The sequence below is a fragment of the Mya arenaria genome, chromosome 4, assembly GCF_026914265.1.
Source record: "Mya arenaria isolate MELC-2E11 chromosome 4, ASM2691426v1".
In the NCBI taxonomy this organism is placed as follows: Eukaryota; Metazoa; Mollusca; class Bivalvia; order Myida; family Myidae; genus Mya; species Mya arenaria.
In genome coordinates this window covers 30,820,706-30,841,066 of record NC_069125.1, presented here as the reverse complement: position 1 = coordinate 30,841,066, position 20,361 = coordinate 30,820,706, and the positions used below count along the sequence as shown (strand labels likewise).

General features: G+C 34.7%; 1 protein-coding gene across 1 annotated transcript in view; it reads left to right on the top strand.

The window, feature by feature from the left end:
• The first annotated feature begins 12,344 nt into the window (after positions 1 to 12,344).
• LOC128231373 (kinesin-like protein klp-20) overlaps positions 12,345 to 20,361 on the top strand; it is a 78,823-nt gene continuing 70,806 nt past the window's right edge. The window contains exon 1 of the mRNA XM_052944123.1: positions 12,345 to 12,649. Coding sequence (XP_052800083.1) covers positions 12,360 to 12,649 — 290 coding nt within the window. The 5' untranslated portion in view covers positions 12,345 to 12,359. The remainder of the gene's footprint in view (positions 12,650 to 20,361) is intronic.

Here is a 20,361-nt window from a genome sequence, read left to right as displayed (position 1 = left end):
ATACACTTTTGAGCCACTTGTTACGCCATACACTTTTGAGTCACTTGTTACGCCATACACTTTTGACCCATTTAGTACGCCATACACGTTTAACCCATTTATTACGCCATACACTTTTGAGCCATTTTTTACGCCATACACTTTTGACCCATTTTGTACGCCATACGCTTTTGACCCATTTAGTACGCCATACACTTTTGACCCATTTAGTACGCCATACACTTTTGAGCCATTTTGTACGCCATACACTTTTGAGCCATTTAGTACGCCATACACTTTTGAGCCTCTTGGTATGCTATACAATTTAAAGCTTTTAGTTTGCCATACACTTTTAAGCCAGTTGGTACGCTATACACTTTAAAGCCACTTGGTACGCATTACATGTTTGGGCCTGTTTGTACGGCATACACTTTTTACCCACTTAGTACACCATACATTTTTAACCCTTTTGGTACGCCATACACTTTTATCCCACTTGGTACGCTGTATACATTTGAGCCTCTTTATACATCATACACTTTTGAGCCACTTGGTACACCATACACTTTTCAGCCTCTTGGTTCGCCAAACACTTTAAGTCACTCGTTTTATTTTCCAAAACACTAATAAATCAAATGAAATATTAAGAAGATCAATTTGAAATGAAATTAAAATAAGAATTCAGAACTCGTACAAAGCAGTAAAACAAATAGCTATTCTTACATACGTACCTGTATAAGTGCTATACAGCAATCCAGCTCCTTTCAAAATAGCAATGTTTAATACAGCCGATCCATATGTTTCTCCATATTATGTATAAGTAAGTAATACATGGAAAGGAAATGTTTGATTTTAATAGTAGTTTCTTCCCTTTAATCAAAGTTATTTTAGCTTTGTTTTTCGGATCGAGGGTGTAATACAGGCACTGGAGAAATGATAGTTTACAAAGAGTTGTTCCCCTTTGATTGCTGCTTTAATATCGCCAACAGAACGCATTTAGTAAGTGAGACCTATGGGTCGCCCTCAAATAATGACTAGCCAGCAAAATAATTGATCTACCATATGTTGGAACTTTGTGGCTTCTTATTAGCCCCCTTTAACACAAAACGCTGGGATATCCGGAACGTTTTATGTTCGTCCGCACCTTTTGTGAGGACCGGATTTCGGCAGCATTTCCAAGGCAATGTAGTCTATATTTTTCCAATCACCCGAAATATTCCCTGTTTTGTTAAAACATCTTGAAAAGAGAGAATGTGCATATTGACTGGTATTTTGATACTACAAGTCATTTACACAAAAACAACAACAACAAATTGTAATGTAACTTCGCATGGAAATTCAAAATTGACTGGAAACGCCGTTGTATTTTCCAAAATTGAGTAGGGTTCTTTTACAAAACAGCTAGGTAAAGCCCGGTTCCATCCTTCAAAACTCTAGAGGCAACAATTTTGACCCGATTTTAATGGAATTTGTTCAGAATGTTTGCCTTTATAAATGTTCGGACGCGTACAATACTTGTTCATCATAAGACAAAATACGCAAATAGGTAAAAAATATATCCGATCTTCATAAAACTTAGTCATAATATTGATTTTCATATAGTTTACTAGTACGTAAAAAATACCTTTTTATATCATGTCGGACAAAACGTAGGGTGTGCTGGCTCTTTGAAATGTAAGGCAACTTTGACTATGGTTTATAACGGGTCAAACTTGAAAAAGTTAGCTAGATAGAATGTTCGCAAACACATTGTAGAAACTTGTAGAACCTTTGTCAAAATGTTTGTTGCTATCAAAAAGTAACTGTGAACATTGTTTCTCGGGCAAAAATTAGGTCCCAAAGTCAAATGTTTGAAAAGCCATATCAACTGACAACAGGCTAAATTTGCACCTAATGTCGATGAAACTTGGTCAGAATATGTGTCATGATAATTAATAAATCAAGTTTAAATGTGAGTCATGTCCAGTTAAAAAATAGGTTACTATGTCAAATTTCCGAATAAAAAAGCTTACACTCTATAACTGATCTTCCTGAAACTTCAGAACGTTTGTTTTCATGAAATTGCGGTTAAATACGATTATGTTTTATGAAGAGTTGGTCACTACGCCAAATGTTTGAAAGTCTCAGAATGCCATATTTTCTGCTCAATCTTATTAGGTCAGTATCGAAAGTGAAAGTAGCGACTAGTTATTTGATAAAATCATTGTATTCTAAAAGACGGATCAATCAATCTTTCTGCATGGTCCAAACAAATCTTTTGAAACCCAAAACAACAACCTCTCGTAGGAAAAAGGTCAAAAGCAGATGACGAGAAACTCCCAGAACCAATATCTTCAAAAAAATAATAATCGCAGCGCTATAAAAAAAAAACATATTAAAAAAACTACAAGCACTTTTTCCTAAATCAGTATAATTATGGCCTACCATAATGCGAAATATGCTGCATACATCCATTGTGAAGTTCAAGATTTGATTCTCTGCAAACTCCTTCTTTCTGTGTATCAAAATGCCAAAAGAAATGTAAACAAATAAACGGAAGTAAAGATATCTTGGCTCAAGCTTCTTTAGCAGTTGTCCTTGCCAAAGCCACTTTCAAGCGCGGATATCGTTGAGATCGAATATGAGTCTTATCGGGTAAGAAAGGAAGTCAATATGTCAAGTAAAAAGAAATCCTTCTTAACACTCTAGCGGTAACATTTTTTTTCTGGCTAATATTGATGAAATTTTGTCAAGATGTGCACGTAAGGGTCTTCAAATGGTAGCCAACTTCGAGTCACTGAGCAGTACAATGCATTCTCTTGTAATGTACCGCTGCATATGAATTGATCTTTCACTCGATAGTGAACCGCTTTAGCAACACTCCTGTTTTCCAATCTGATGGGGTCCCATCGGAAATAACCTCACTGGTCTTTCATGGTTTACCCCTGAGTTCAATTATTTTAAGTGACCATGCAAAAACTGTTATGATCGCCAACAGCATACAAGTTTAATACATTGCAAAAGTTGTTTACTTACCAGGTTATTTTCAAAGGAGTTATGTTCACGGGCTGGCGGTTGGAAGAGCGTCAACAATTCGTGTCCGGGGTATATTTTGGCCATGCATAAGGGAAAATTAAAATTACTTGTCACACCTTCTCACCATGTATGTAGGTCAAAGTCACATCATTGGTCGAAATTGTTTGTAATTTGGTTTGTCTGGAAATAACTTGGCAATGAATCGGAGATTTTCATTTACCTATTCAAAAATACACTTTAATTCAGCACTTTTTCACAGAACTGTTTATTTTTTTCATCGGCGGGCTTGAAATTGTTGCCTTTTTGGCGACAATGCTCAAGTATAGCCCATAAAGAGTTACCCCATGTCTGTCTTTACATACTTTCTGATTGCTCAAATTGAAAACCTTGCGGTGGGTCTAGAATTTTGGTATAATGTTACTGTAGGTGTTGCAAAACAATAGGATTTGGTAATCTATGATTTAATATAAATGTCTTTGTAGTTAGCGAAACCTAGGCATGGGCCAATGTGTATAAATTGTATAAACATATGTAAAAATGATTTATCATTATTTTTTATCCTTCATATCGATTCTATACTCAAATCAGTTATAGTTGCTATGATGTTACCGTTGTAGTTACATATTCTCATTAATTTCATTAAACATGTGAATAGGTAAATTTCATTATGGATATATGGATACAAAAAGTCATTTCTTGCGTTTCACGTACATGACAACCATGCATTTCCTTCAAATTCATTTCAAATCCAATTGATTTAAGCAATAAAAAGATATGTCAAGTTTCCCCTTAGAAAATTCACTCACTTTGAAGTAAAGCAACCTTAATGTTTAATGTAATCCATTTGCAATAGGGCGGAAGTTAGCAAAATTATAATTCAGCAGAAAATATAATAATCTCTAAGATACTCATGGACTGTTTTCTTTCTTTAACAACTATTATTTATTTGCATAACTCAGACTTAAACAAAATATTACCCTAATCAAGAAGCATTCTCAATCTTAAACAATTATACTGTAGAGTTCATCGTGGATCTCATCCGGGCACTTGTCATTTGGTTATACAGTATCTTGTTTGTGTTTCTATGGTATGCAGACATTAAATAACACGATATGACTTGTTTCCTTAATCAGTAGTGTTGGTAATTAAATTTATTATTTATTGCTCAATGTTCGATATTATGCATAATAAATATATTTTCCTGATGTTCCAATTGAATGGGTGTTATTTAAGAGCTAGCCGATCAATGGACCTGGATCTATACAAATGCATCGGCGGATGCTCTGATGTGCAGATTAATAAATAAATGCATCCGTTTGCTTTCTTAGACTATGTTATGTGATTAAACTGTTTTAAGACATTGAAAACAACCAACACGAGATTTTAATTAAAAGGTGAAGCACCTTACGAAATGTAATCATGCATTATTAATTGTATTTACCTCGTTCCCCTCACGCTTCTTTATCGTGGCCACATATACTTTTCTCGACTGCGGTATTAAAAGGTGAATCCTTGAAAACTAACGGTAGTGGCAACGAACATAGGACAAAACTTACCATAGACAAAACCTCCGTTGTCATTTTTTACTAGATGGACAAAACCTCCCACATCTTTTTGACAGGGTGGTCAAAATCTCCTAGATCGTTTTGACAGGCAGGACAAAACCTTCTAGATCATTTTTACATGGTGGACAAAACAAATTGCCCCAGCTGTAACTATTGCCCATAGAAGTAACTGACTTATGCGTCTTTGACATGAGTACCTATTACCTATAGAAACAAATTACACATGCGCCTTTAATCGCTGTAACTATTGCCCATAAAAGCAACTGACTTAATATGCATAGTTCACATGTTCACATGTGTACCTATTACCCTTAGACACTAATGCCATATGCCAGTCTGAAAGCAGTAACTATTGGCAATAGAATGTATTGACATTTTTATTTTGATTATATACATTGGCCATAGAAACAACCGACACATGTGTCTTGGGCCTGTGTTGCTTAAGCCCATAGAAGTTACTGACGTATGCGCCTTTGACGGGTGCAACTTTTGCCCATAGAAGCAACAGGCACATGTGTCTTTGACAGATGTTGCTATTGTCCACAGAAGTTACTGACATATGCGCCTTTGACAGATGTTCCCATTGCTCCTAGAAGCAATTGACATGGGCGTGTTTGACAGTTGTACTTATTGTATATAGAGGCTCCTATCATATGTACTTATTAATATCTGTAACAATTTCCATAGAAGCTACTGATATATTTGTTTTTGACAGTTTTTTTACATATTGCCCATAGACGCTACTGACAGATGTGCTTATTGACATCTGTACCTATTGCCAACGGAGCTATGGTCGGATGTGCGTATTGGCAATTGTACTTTTTGCCAATAGACGCTACGGACCGATATGTTTATTTATATACCAATTGCAAATAGTAGCAACGGTCAAATGTGCTTATTGACAGCTGTACCTTTTGCAAATAAAAGCTACGGCCAGGTGTGCTTATTGGCAGCTGTACCTTTTGCCAATAATAGTTACGGACATATGTGCTTATTGACAGCCGTACCTATTGGCAATAGAAGCTACGGACAGTTGTGCTTATTGACAGCTGTACATTTTGCCAATAGTAGCTACGGACATATGTGCTTATTGACAGCTGTACCTATTGACATTAGTAGCTACGGACATATATGCTTATTGACAGCTGTACATTTTGTGCCAATATGTTAGGCTACGGACATATGTGCTTATTGGCAGCTGTACCTATTGGCAATAGCAGTTTCGGACAGATGTGCTTATTGACAGCTGTACCTTTTGTGCCAATATGTTAGGCTACGGACATATGTGCTTATTGACAGCTGTACCTATTGGCAATAGTAGCTACGGACAGATGTTCTTATTGGCAGCTGTACCTTTTGCCAATAGTATTTACGGACATATGTTCTTATTGACAGCTGTACCTATTGGAAACAGTAGCTACGGACGTATGTTCTTATTGACAGCTGTACCTTTTGTAATTAGTAGTTACGGACATATGTGCTTATTGATAGCTGTACCTTTTGCCAATAGTAGCTACGTACATGTCTGCTTATTGACAGCAGTACCTTTTGCCAATAGTAGCTACGGACATATGTGCTTATTGACAGCGGTACATATTGGTAATAGTAGCTAGGGCAGATGTGCTTATCGACAGCTGTACCTTTTGGCAATAGAAGCAACGGACAGATGTCCTTATTGACAGTTGTATCTTTTGGCAATAGAAGCTACGGACAGATGTGCTTATTGACAGTTGTGCCTTTTGGCAATAGAAGCTACGGACAGATGTGCTTATTGACAGTTGTGCCTTTTGGCAATATAAGCTACAGTTAGATGTGCTTATCGACAGCTGTACCTTTTGGCAATAGAAGCTACGGACAGATGTGCTTATTGACAGTTCTACCTTTTGGCAATAGAAGCTACGGACAGATGTGCTTATTGACAGTTGTGCCTTTTGGCAATAGAAGCAACGGACAGATGTGCTTATTGACAGCTGTGCCTTTTGGCAATAGAAGCTACGGACAGATGTGCTTATTGACAGTTCTACCATTTGGCAATAGAAGCTACGGACAGATGTGCTTATTGACAGTTGTGCCTTTTGGCGATAGAAGCAACGGACAGATGTGCTTATTGACAGTTGTGCCTTTTGGCAATAGAAGCTACGGACAGATGTGCTTATTGACAGTTCTACCTTTTGGCAATAGAAGCTACGGACAGATGTGCTTATTGACAGTTGTGCCTTTTGGCAATAGAAGCTACGGACAGATGTGCTTATTGACAGCTGTACCTTTTGGCAATAGAAGCAACGGACAGATGTGCTTATTGACAGTTGTGCCTTTTGGCAATAGAAGCTACGGACAGATGTGCTTATTGACAGTTCTACCTTTTGGCAATAGAAGCTACGGACAGATGTGCTTATTGACAGTTGTGCCTTTTGGCAATAGAAGCTACGTACAGATGTGCTTATTGACAGTTGTGCCTTTTGGCAATAGAAGCTACGGACAGATGTGCTTATTGACAGTTCTACCTTTTGGCAATAGAAGCTACGGACAAATGTGCTTATTAACTTTTGTTACTTTTGCTTATTGAAGCTATGGACATATGTGCTTATTAACTTTTGTTACTTTTGCTTATTGAAGCTACGGACAAATGTGCTTATTAACTTTTGTTACTTTTGCTTATTGAAGCTATGGACATATGTGCTTATTTGCAGCTGTACATAATGCCAATAGAAGCTACGGACAGATGTACTTATTGACTGTTGTACCTTTTGTCAATAGAAGCTACAGGTAGATTTGGTTATCTACAGCTGTACCTGTATGCCAATATGTTGCCAATATGTAAAGCTACGGACAGATGTGTTTATTGACAGTTGTACCTATTGTCCATAGAAGCTTACTTTAGCATATTTGCTAATCGAAAAATGAATGTAATGTCAATTTTACTTAACAAGGTTAACACTAGTTTTATATTTCAAAAGACATCACATTTCTCCAAGTTATCTTTGAAATAATATTTCTGTGATTAATTTTGATTCCTTTCTGTATATTAGTGAGATAAAGATGACACCATATAATCGATTCTCGCCTTAACGGATATTTGTTTTCTATTTTATCAAAGTAATTGAGTTTTTTTATATACTTTCTAGATGCCCCCGACTGTCATCATGATAAGCCGAACACCAATGTTTTGCTATTTTTCCAATACTTGAGATAAGTGTTAGCGATATTGTAACAGGCAGATTTAATTAATATTTATATAAACCATTGTTATGGTTCTAAATAAATTCAAAACGACAAATTAAGCGTTATAGCCGAAGGAATTGTTTTATCCTGTTTTAATAGAAGTGTATCTACACAATGTACATTTCATGAGAGTCGACTCGTGCCGTTGCAATAAATTAAATCTAATATTTTTTATTTAACTGTTTAGGATTTTTTACTACTAAGTCATATTTGTCAAAAAAAATTCTAACAGTTTCTATGTAATGGTAAAATTTTATTAGGATGTATCAGCCAAAGTTCAATTATTGGTTTATACTAATAATCCGTTAACAATATTGGTGGTCGATATTGTATTTTGTTTACTAGCACATTTGCTGTTTAATCCTTCGTATTCACCTGATTAAAATCAATAACGGCTGATTGCTGATTCCCCCCCCCCCAAAAAAAAAAAAATGTATGAGAAAGCAGTTTGAATTTAAAACACACATTCACATGTTTTCATTTTGTCACGGTATACAGGCAATTTGGTAAACAACATGAAATATGAATTCAACATGTGCATATTGTTTTATTTAAATATCAAAAGTGTTTAAAGTATTGCTGAGATCGAAAAAAGTTTAGTTTTTACAACATTTCTTACTCAATTATATTAATGGCAGATTTATTTTTTGCTAAACATGTGCATACTTACTCTGTGTCAAGTTGTATTTCAATATATACATAGTCCCTTTTATGGTTAAAGCAAAATATTTGCAAAACTAAGTAGACATCATGGTAATCTCTATGGCATTAATCTGTTTTATCAGAATTATGAAAGGCATTGAAGTTATGTTGTGTTGTCTCTAGAGTGTCCGAAATGATAATTTTAATATCAACAACAGCTAATTTATATACTTAACAGTTTATTTTCAAGAGGTTTTGAATTAGGCAAAAGAAACATTTCCGAACAGGAAAACGGATTAATTGTCAATATGTGATTAATTCTTAATAATATCACGGACCTATGTTAATATAAACAATCCATAATTTTGTCAACAACAAACAGTTAATCGTTTCTCCTCTGCCATCTCCGGCCCGAAGTTGAACCAAAAGACAATTATTACAGTTCCTCAGTGTGTGTATACCACGTGATAACTTACATCATAAATGCCTAGTTAAAGCTGCGCTCTCACAGATTGAACGTTTTGACCACATTTTTTTTTATTTTTTTGTCTTGGAACGAGCCATTTTTGCGAAAATCCATGGAAACCGTTTATATAAGACTGCTGACAAAAAAAATGGATCGCAGATTTTTAAACTTAAGTTAAAAATTGTTATGTTTTATTATGCATTTTTCTTAAACCGTTAGTAACTGTTTAAGTCATAAAACATTAATTTTCGAACGGAAATATGATAATCTACGATCTGATTTTTGTCAGTAATCTTATACCATTGGTTTGCAGATATTTATGCAAAAATTTGCTCTTTTCAAGACAAAAAATAAAATAAAAAAGTCGTAAAAATGGTATATCTGTGAGAGTGCAGCTTTAAAGAAAGTAATAAGACGTCTAGAAGTATCCATAATATCATTTCAAAACTTCATCTTAATGGCCCCTTTCGTGATTCGTCGACTTAACTATAAACCAATCAAAACGGTTCTTTTCCTTTATTTCTTCTACATTTTTCAGTAACTACAATATTTGATTGGTCTACAATTTAAGTATTTTTTCTTAACATCTAGGTAAAATCTGAGGTTAAACACCTATCGCCGAAACAATATTGCCATCCGATGGAAAAATATGGCGCCCGGACTGCCGATTTAATTGTTAAGAAAACCAAAAACGAATGCCAACTTTCTTAGTGTTCAGCGCGGAATGCCCCAGGAATGCCTCTATACTAGCCATTGCGTATGTGCAAGCTTCTTAATAACACACTTTGTAAAATAAATACAAAACTGTATATGACTAAATGGCGCTTGTTATCTGCTTAATTGATTTGTGGTTATCAAAGCTTAATGATCAAATGTAAATCTGTCCGGATATCCAATTGGCTGAAGCCATGAGCCTGAACAATGAATTAGGTATGAGTCTATGTGTAAAAATCTCACGTATATCGTTACGTTAGAGCAATTAAATATTGTGTATCAGTATGTTTATTCCATTCTTACTACCCTTTATTATTTCGCTCAAACTTTAAATCATAGCTCCATTAATGAAAATGATCAGACATTGCCTTTAAATATTAAGTTCCACATCGGCATGATCGTGTCTGGATTAGCTGCTTAATCACAGTTCACGCCCGGGCTTCTGCAAGCTAACGGCACCCAAGTCGTGTGGGGCGGTGATTGAACAAGGAGATACAGCCCGCGGTGTCGTGGCCATCTAGATGGGCAATGGGATATTGTACTAACATATTAACGCTGCGGTGTATGATTTTTTACGTAATTAGCCTACTTGAAGGACTGTTTGGAACAGGCATAAAACATTGCATGATATTGTTAAGTAGGGCTGAAATATATCTTTACGCTATTAGTGGTTTAGAAGCATAATTGTTTTAAACATGTATATAACATTGCATGATCTTGCACAATGTCATAATTGACTACTAAGCAATAAATATGGTATTTATAACTGATATATAGAGCTTTGTGATCGCGATTCGTAAATTGCGTTTCATGTTCATAAATGGATGAATAGAAGAAATTCATACAATCCATTAACAACTTCGCCTACAGTATAGATAATTATAAATGTATACGAACCCGGAACTGTTGTCCGATAAATATGAACGGGGATACACTGGCCAGCATTTCTTCTGGGTATAACACTTTGTTACTTAAACCTTCAATACCAATTGGTTTCTATTAATAATTAATAGACACTCCCCGCTATGGGGTGGCCAGATCTGAAATGAATCTCATGGGATTTGTTTTAAAGGGGAAGCCATCAAGTTCGTTAACCGTGCTGAATACAATAAATTCCTTGCAATTTCAAAGCCGATCTTTAAGACGGTATAGAACCGAAAATTATACATTTATTCAGTCCCTTACCGGAAAATAAAACTAATAAAAAATAAATACTACTACTACTACTACTGCTGCTGCTGTTGCTACTGTTGCTACTGCCGCTGCTGATGATGATGTTGAAGAAGAAGAAGAAGAAGAAGAAGAAGAAGAAGAAGAAGAAGAAGAAGAAGAAGAAGAAGAAGAAGAAGAAGAACGAAAAGCGTTAGTAGTAAATGTTAGGCTTCGTTCTACTAAACTATGTCAAATGCTATTTATATTTGAGCTTTGTTCTTAATAATAAGTTAAATAATATAATTCCAACATTTCAAAAAATATATATTTGCGAACAAATATGTGAGTGAGCCTTTTTAATAAAGGTGGTTCGTACCGTACTTATATCGTACAGTCATGACTGTGGCCTTGCTTGTTAGCTTAAAGGATGTTCGAAGCTACAATGGCTCTCTTTACTAATCGCAATATCGATGTATTGACAGTCCATTCACAGTCTATCACTGTAATACGACAGGCTTAAATTAATGAAGACAATACTTGGCGGTGCAACTAACAAAAGCATAATTTAAGTCATTTAGAAGCTATCTCATCAGATCGGATTACTTTGTACACAGTTTTTGTGCTACTTGGCATTAATCGCTAACATGTTTCTTTTATTTTGAAAATTGTGATCGGATCTTGTTAAATGAATGCGTAAATCTTGACAATGATCCGTAAGTTTTAACACTCGGACAAAGATGATAACAAACTGCTAAAAAAACTTCCATTTCATTGTAACAAATCGCGTTACAAACAGATCGGAGTGTCTCACTGGAGAATTAAGCGGAATTATTTTGGACATTCTAACAGTTTTAAGTAAATCTTCGAGTTGAAGAGAACTGAGCGGAATTAGTTTGAACCTTAACCAGAATTTATTATTCTGTTTATCTTAATGTGCACGCGTGCTTCGAAAAGGCCTATGGAAACAATGGAAAGAGATTTCTATCGAAGTGGAATGGAATAAATAATTTATAGTGTCAGTGTTTACATTGATTAAAACCCTTCAAAATTCGCTGGCTACTTCACGAAGCGCAAGAGAAAGAGACGGAAATTTCAGGATCTCTTTAGTCCAACAGCATTGAATGTTAACATACCCTTGAAAGATTTAAACGTTTTTTACCCAAGAAGTGGCTTGGATTGGTTCCCCGCGCCAAGGTGTGTGGTCGAGAGGTACCTTAAATTTAGTGTCAGGATTAGAGCAATACCACGTGATTTATAAAGAAGTGATGACGGAAGATGTACTCTATTTACACGTATTAATATTTTAGACTTTCGAACATAAGGGTGCTTAAATTAATATGATTTTATAATATAAGAGATATATTACTGTTTCAGTTAGACTTAAGAAATAGTGTGAGACCATAAAATCTGATTTGCACAGTCACTATTTTACGGAGAATTTTTTGTTTTTATTTGATAATAACTGCTTTACGAATATTTTGTTGTATTCTTCCAAAAGTAAAGGTTTTGTTTTAAGACGTATTTATCACGAAAAAAGGATTTTGAGACGTTTAGTTTTATACAAATTTTCGGGCTCAATTAGTTTAAGAAAGATAAATAAACTAATGAAAATGGACAAAAGCACACCGCCGGATTCAGCGTCTCGGCGACTGGCGGACGTTCCCGAAAACGGTTACGCCTCACCAGAAGTAGCGGACCGGGACCTACGCCCAACACAGAAGCTGGTGACCCCGACGCCTTCCTTGCAATCTACGATCCCCTCACCTGGGAGCCTCTTCCGGGAGGGTGACAGCCAGCGGGGGAGCCGGACTTCCATGTTGACCCCCGGGAATGGCGGAAATAATCCGTATAAAGGGAGATTTACAGGGAAAATTACGTTGAAAAATCCTTTCGGGTAAGTTCCACGATAATTTCGTTAATAGTAGTTTAGACTTCATTTGTCCACAAAGCTTTTCTCTGTTTTAGGGGTGGGGGAGGGAGGGGGTAGGGACAATTTGAGACAAAGGGATGTTAAAATTGTTACAACGTAATATCAAACAAGTGAAGGGTTTTACTGTAATGTAGAGTTCGATTACCATTTTATCGGATTGATGTACGTCTTGATATGTGAACAAACACACAATATGATGCATAGATTCGAATTTTAATCAGAGGGTGTTTTTTATACAAATTTATATCAAAAGTTAATAATGAATAATGCAAGGTGGATATTATTTAAAATAAATTCATTCATACGATCGTGGAAAATTATATTCGTGATTTGCATATAATTAAAACGATTATATTACATTGAATCATGAAAATTAATTTTTCGGTTTGCTTTTAATCAGATTATATCAAATTTTGTCACATGCGGAGGGCAAAATATTCCAAATGGTCAAAAGTCCTTTTCGAAGATGGAATGATAAACTATTTGTAAGCCGACTAAGGCTGTTCATATAGAAAAAAAAACGTCGCAATTGTGATTAAAATTGCGTATAAGCATATTTATTATAATACTGCCTATAATACTATTTTATGTTACTTTTATGGACACTTTTAACGCTTTTTTCTTTTAAGTTATAGCCTTTTTAACCATTCATTTTTTTTTAAAGAGTGCAAATATTAAATGCAAATTAACTGTATGATTTATAACCTCAAATCTGTGCACTTTCTAGCTGTTTTAATGCACAGCAACACAAGCTAAATGGCTAGCTTTTCAAGTTGATACATAACACAAATACTTTAATAACTTAATTGTGATGTGGGAATGTCTTTTGGTGAATTGGAAATGTAGATTTATTTCATTGACTACGAAATAATTTTGCAACTAACGAGTTGCCTTTATTTGATTTGCTGTTTGATTGTGTTTTCATATATAAGCATAGTTTCGCCCTAGGTTGAACTTCTTTTTGATGAAATAAAAACAACTGCAAGACGTCGATTAGATCATACAAAGTGTCATGACTTTGAATATACATAAATGTTTTAGTTTTATGGTATACAATCTGATAGTTTAATCGCTGGTGATTACTCTCATATTTGAATGCCACATGCTATGATAACAAGAATTATTTAAAACAGTTTTGATTTGTTAGTTTAAACTCTTTATTCAACGTACAACGATTGTGAAAAAAGTAATATTACCTTGTGCAAAGCACGATAATGCGCGAGAGCGTGGTCTTGTGTTGTGGGGGGGGGGGGACGTAGTCCCCGAAGAAAACCCTCTTCTCTGGCTTGTTGGCCACAAACTAAACGTGCGTACGCCAAGGCCGGAAATCAAAACCTGGAGAACCTTGGTAAGAAGCGTGTGCACAACTCACTGTGCTAGCCGGACAGCCTATTTCTGATTTGTTTGACTTTGTCCTTTTCTCCGTGTCTTTCAGATAATCCTAACGTTCAATCCTTTGAAGTAATTTGCCTCTAAATCCCTAAACTATTAAATTCATTTATAAGTACAGTTGTTAATTAAGAAATCGACTGAAAATAAACGGATATATGCAAAATATGAAACTGTATCCTGAATCATTTCAAAATCAGAATGAATACATTATGTTGAGGATAGACAGAATATTTATAGCTAGTATCATTCAAACATGATTTTTATATTTTAAAATCAAGTCTGTTATAGTGTTGTTCAAACTGAGTTATTATATACTCGTATAAATAATACGAATTAACCGTCAAATGTATGAATGTATTCCGAGATTATTTGAGTTTTTTATTATAAAGAGGACATTTAAATCACCTCTTATCTCTAACGGTGAACCCTTCTATTTGCGAGTAAACAAGACATCGTTGCATTATCAATAAATACACAATCAACGTAAATTATACATCAAAGATAATTGGAATCCACCGATTATTTGAGTTATCTTTCGCATTTAACGGGATTTATAGATATAGCAGAGGTCACAGAAGAAGAATAATAGAGAAGTTTAAATTAAGTCAATGATTTTTATCAGGTCAAATAAGCTTTGTCATTAGTCCTGAAATCCTAGATTGTGCTGCTCCAGTTGCTATGATTGCTCTTATTTCATTTTTTTATGAGAGACACTATGGCAGCATAAAACATTAGCGTTAACACATTAACACAAGTACGAAAATGTCAGTCTCGGACTTTGCACATTGTCAGCAATGGTAGATGTAACCTCCATTGACAGCAATGGGAGATGTAACCACTATTGACAGCAATGGTAGATGTAACCACCATTGACAGCAATGGTACATTTGCAGTAACGGTAGATGTAACCTCCATTGACAGCAATGGGAGATGTAACCACCATTGACAGCAATGATACATTTGCAGTAACGGTAGATGTAACCTCCATTGACAGCAATGGGAGATGTAACCTCCATTGACAGCATTGGTAGATTTAACCTCAATTGACAGCATTCGTAGATGTTACCTCCATTGACAACAATGGGAGATGCAACCACCATTGACAGTAATGGCAAATGCAACATGTTCATCTCCTTATAATAAATGGATGACCTCTCTTCGAAACAGTCATATTTTATATATTCACTAGACAATCCATTTTGCTTCAAGATGTTCATTTATACCAGCAGAACAAAATCTGTATATGAGCTTAACCATGTCAAGTGCTAAACACTTTTTTATACACGAAAACCAGACCACCAGATTGGATTTATAAAAACCAAGCCACCATAATATTATCCAATGCCAACAGTAAATTTCATTCTGGTTGCATTTTCAACTGTTTGGCACGGAACCGTACCATGCATATATATGAAAAACAAGTCAGAGCAACGTAATGGTGTTGATGTTTCTAAAGAAATGCATGTTTCGAAAGAATCAAGAGTATGGGCAAGGAACGAACAATTCAACAAAATAGTCAGCATTTTTAATCTTTATACACTTGTAGTCTTCTAAAAGGAAGATTCACTAAATATGTCACTACTTATTTTACCTACATCAATCGGCATTATTCATGCAAGAGCTACGTCACACGAAGCTGCTAATGGTCCACGTTTTTTATTGTCCCCCGTCGTAAGTAATACGGAGATCAGCTTGAGAGATTAATTGATTCCATGCATTGAACATTCTTCTGCTGCTAATTATCTCTTTAATCATATACCCCAGCATTGTCGTAAAATCAGGAAAAATGTTAAACCGGTTTTGAACCGATTATAATTGTCCATGTCTGATGCTATTGTTACAGGTAAAATTATCAATTTTACAGATCAGCAAATGCAGATCCGCTTTTGGATTTCTGTCATAGTCTCAATTGTTTTATTGGAAGGGTAATACCTGTGTGTATACAAATATTAGCCATTTAACCGCTTAACAGGCATGTAAATAGTACGTATCAAGTATTTATTTAAATCATTAACAGTATTTATTGGGGAAAAAAAGATGCGCTATTGTACTGAACATTTACTGAACAATTTCACCACCACCACCACCACCACCACCATCAACAACAACAATTATTGCATAGGACATAATAAATCACAACAGCAAACTCAGAACACAAACAATCAGCGAGTGTTAAATATCATTGAAATATGGCATCGGAAATAAAGTTAATCAAATTTAAATATACCTTTACTATCAAAATAAAACGATTAAATAAGACTAATTCCCACATAATATAGCAACTCGATAGCGAGAAGTAAACAATTGTAAACATTTTGCCGATATTTAGTCATTGGTGCAATGAAACACGGGTAAAACCAGATGACCAACCCAGGACAGTTAAATTGTTAATGTATAGAAGAATAAGTGCGGAATTTTATTTCAATTTCTTTTCAAAAATAGTCATGTATAGCGCACAATGAATTCAACGGAAGTGCTTATAAAGCATGTATTACCAGGAACACACTTTAAACTATTGAAATAAATATAGTGTCAAAATGTTGCACAAGCCTATAACAACGACGTTACAATAGTGTTGCCATTTTTACTTGTAACTGATAATTATACTCTGAATGTTCTAGTTCTGCGATTGGTCGCTTTGTTACAAAAAAAACACTAATTAGGGCTTGGAAACAAATAGGGCCTTCTTCGTTCTGCGATTGATCATTTTGATTTTGTAACCAATGGAAACTAAATAGGCCTTTTTCTCATACCATTATGTTCCTCGATTGGTTGTTTTATTAACAAAGTAAACTAAATAGGCCTTGCATACCATGTTGTTCTGCGATTGGTTGTTTTGTTACCAATGGAACCCAAATAGGCCTTCCCATACCATCTAGTTCTGTGACTGGTTGTTTGTTGCCTGTGGAAACATAGTCTACTCTTGCATTACATTAAACGGTTTGGCATATCATATTACAATAATTGAGTTTAATTAACTTTTAATAAGCAAATCAAATTTCTAGATCTTTAAACTAGTGATAAGGGTTCTTGCCCTGTAATCAATGTTTTATATCAATTATTAATAATTATTTAAATGTCAAATTTAACTTTCAATCGCATCAAGTGATACAAATCTTTTGAATTAGTTCTTAAGATGTAACTGTCCGTAATGACAAATGTCACTTTGGACGATTAACTTGATTAATGACTAAATTGGTATGTGGTTTCAAAACGTTGAGAAGTCCATGCTATTAAAGTCAAGTGGGTCTCATATACCCAAACACACAAAACAACACAATAGATTCCATCACAAACGGAATATTTTGGAACAACTCACCAATTTTCCCTGCCACTTATTTGACTTACTGAGGTATACTGTTTTCCATCAATTATGAACTAATGTTTAGTTGAACAATGGCAATAGTTACTATGGAAAAAACATAATAGGGTTAACGTTTCAGTTTTTTACTTGGTTTCTTTTTAATGTAAAGATAAACTTCTATTCTAGCCAGTTATATTAATATTTTCAACCCAGTATCAAGAAACTATGGTTGAGGATGAATATTAAATATGTTTGATAACTTAGCTGTCTTCAGGACATTCACCTGTAAACAAATCAAGTAATTGCTTTCTAATAGTCCCGTTGACTATTAAAATAATTATAACTAGGGTTATCTTTCACTTTTATCATGCGTCAATGTTGAAGACTAGTGTCAATTGTTACACTGAAATCATTTTATCATCTTAACATATTTCTATATCAGCATTATTTCACTTCTTGTTGTAATCAAACATATAACCCATTCTGTAAGATCAGAAAAATACTGAACACTTTTTTCGTTATCACTTTTTACATTCATACTGGTATTTGACAGGTTTTGGTAATTTGCTGCAACTGCTTTCAAATTTTCAATGCCACACTTCACAAATAAGACACATGCGAACAATAGAATATGATTTACATTTCCATAAGTCATTTAATCAATGTAAGTGTACAACCGAATATAGTGCAATTATCAACTGACTTTATGCCCCAATTGAGTTCAATGCCAAATAAAATACTACCTTTGGAAAGGAAAATGAACAATTCCTCTTACAAACCCAGTCTATTCGATAGTTGCACTTATGTCCTTAATCTTTGACAGACAGAGCTCAAATTTCATATTTCAGTTGTTCTGCCCCCATAATAGCTTCCACTTGAACAGCTTGTAGATGCATTTATTTGCTTCATGCCAAGGATCAAAAACATACTTTTGAGTTACACATCAAAATATGTCGGAGAGGAGCTTCCATTGGATTGCTTACAAATTGCACGTATAAGTAAGGGATCTAAATGCCTCCCTGTTTTATACTTATCAGTGAATCTGAGAAGTGATCGCAGAACAGCTAGAGTTTCAGTAATGTGCGAAAAGTTTTATGTCAGAAAACACTTAAAACGTCAATTGACACTTTCGTTGGTCGAAAAACAGTGACTTGAAAACGCATTTGCTTTCATACTTAATCAATAGTTTACCAAATGTTAAAGGGAAATACGAAAATAATTTAATTACATTTCTGTAATTATCTTGCCAAGTGTCTTGTATCAAAACTGAGGACCTACCAGTGTCACGAGAGACATACGTATAACAATTTTAAGAGTATTGTGAAAAGCGGGACACTTTTTGTTATTGACATAAATGATATAGTGGTATTTTAGCACATAAAACACATTACAGAAGTATTAAAGTTATAATGGTTTGCCTTGACTTAAATCAAAACATGCCAGTCCTTTAAATTTAAATAATTGCTGTTACCAATATCATATAATTGGGAACTTCAATTGAAAAGAAGAAAATGGACCATCGAATGGAGCGGATTTCTGAAGTTACTGAGCCGGATAATTTGGATATTCTAAGTGAAAAAGGGCGCGGGAAAAGACCTACAACTGCATATGCTGGAGTAAGTAAACGGACCTCACTACCAAAACTTCCAGAAAACACTACCTCTGTTGAATCCGGCCAAGCAAGAAGATTTTATGGTGGAAAGATCAGAAAAACAAAGAGTACTTCAGATGTAATTGAAGGAACACCACTAGCTAGGCTTAATGTTTATGGTACGACAACAATTTACGGTGAAACGAATGATAAAACAGACAGAAAGGAAAGAAGGCATTCGAATAGTTCCCTGAAAAAAACACATAAAGCAAGTAATAAATACCATGACGTTACTGAAGATCAGGCTGACAGCGATAATAAGGACGATAGTGTGGTAGGAAAATTTAGTAAACTAGGAAAAGACAAGGCAAAGAAAAAAACTGCATCAAAACGTATACCAAGTTATGAAAATGCTAAGAACAGTGACAGTGAAAGTGAAATGCACAATAATAGAACTGGTAGTGCGTCCGGAGACTATGAGTCAGGAACGTTAAATAAAGCAAAGTCGAGAAGCCTTGGAGATATTAGCAAGATGTCTAAAGGTTACGCTAATATACATATAAACAAGAAGCAAGGTGAAACGCTTGTTAAACAAGATGCAAAAGTGAAAAGCAAAAGTCTGGAGAACGTCAATGGGTCAGTCATATTTTGTTTTCGTTCTTTATCTGTGAAATGTCATTTCTTTTTTATCCAGAAAACCTTTTAACAATCTGATTACACTGTTTTACATTATTACCTCACTCATTTGTATGGGCGTCAATTGGATTTTAAATTCTACAATTAACTTGCAGCCGTATTAGCGTCAAATACAAGACTAATAAGGTCTAGTCCTTTAATAACAATGCATTGTCTTCTTGACAAAAATAATTGCTAATGTAACTTTAGATTTAAACTAGTATTTCAAATATTGTATTTTGGTGAACTGAACCTGAATATGGGTTACTTTTCTTTAAATACGGCATTGATATAATCGTAAATATTGTGATATCGTTTACGCGTCCATATCTATCTTTTTGTTCACACGTGATTAACATGATTTTAAATCAAGTGAACAAGAATGCTGTCACCAATAACAATATCCATACTATTTACAACGAACACTGAACATTATTCAAGCATTCCCAAACAACAAATATTTATGTGCTACTATCTATATGCATATTTAACATGCTAAAGATGTTATATTTTCCTTACCAATTTTAAATACATAACGTAACCTTGATCAAGCTGTACATATTACTTTCATATATGCTTGTGCACACTGGATTTGCATGTTTGAATGAAAAACTTGTTTGAATATACTTATGAATGGTCCTCTTTTTTCCTTTTTTCATTAGTTTTATCTTTTCCGTTGCCATATAATCCATCTAGTATTGAACCAATTTTGTT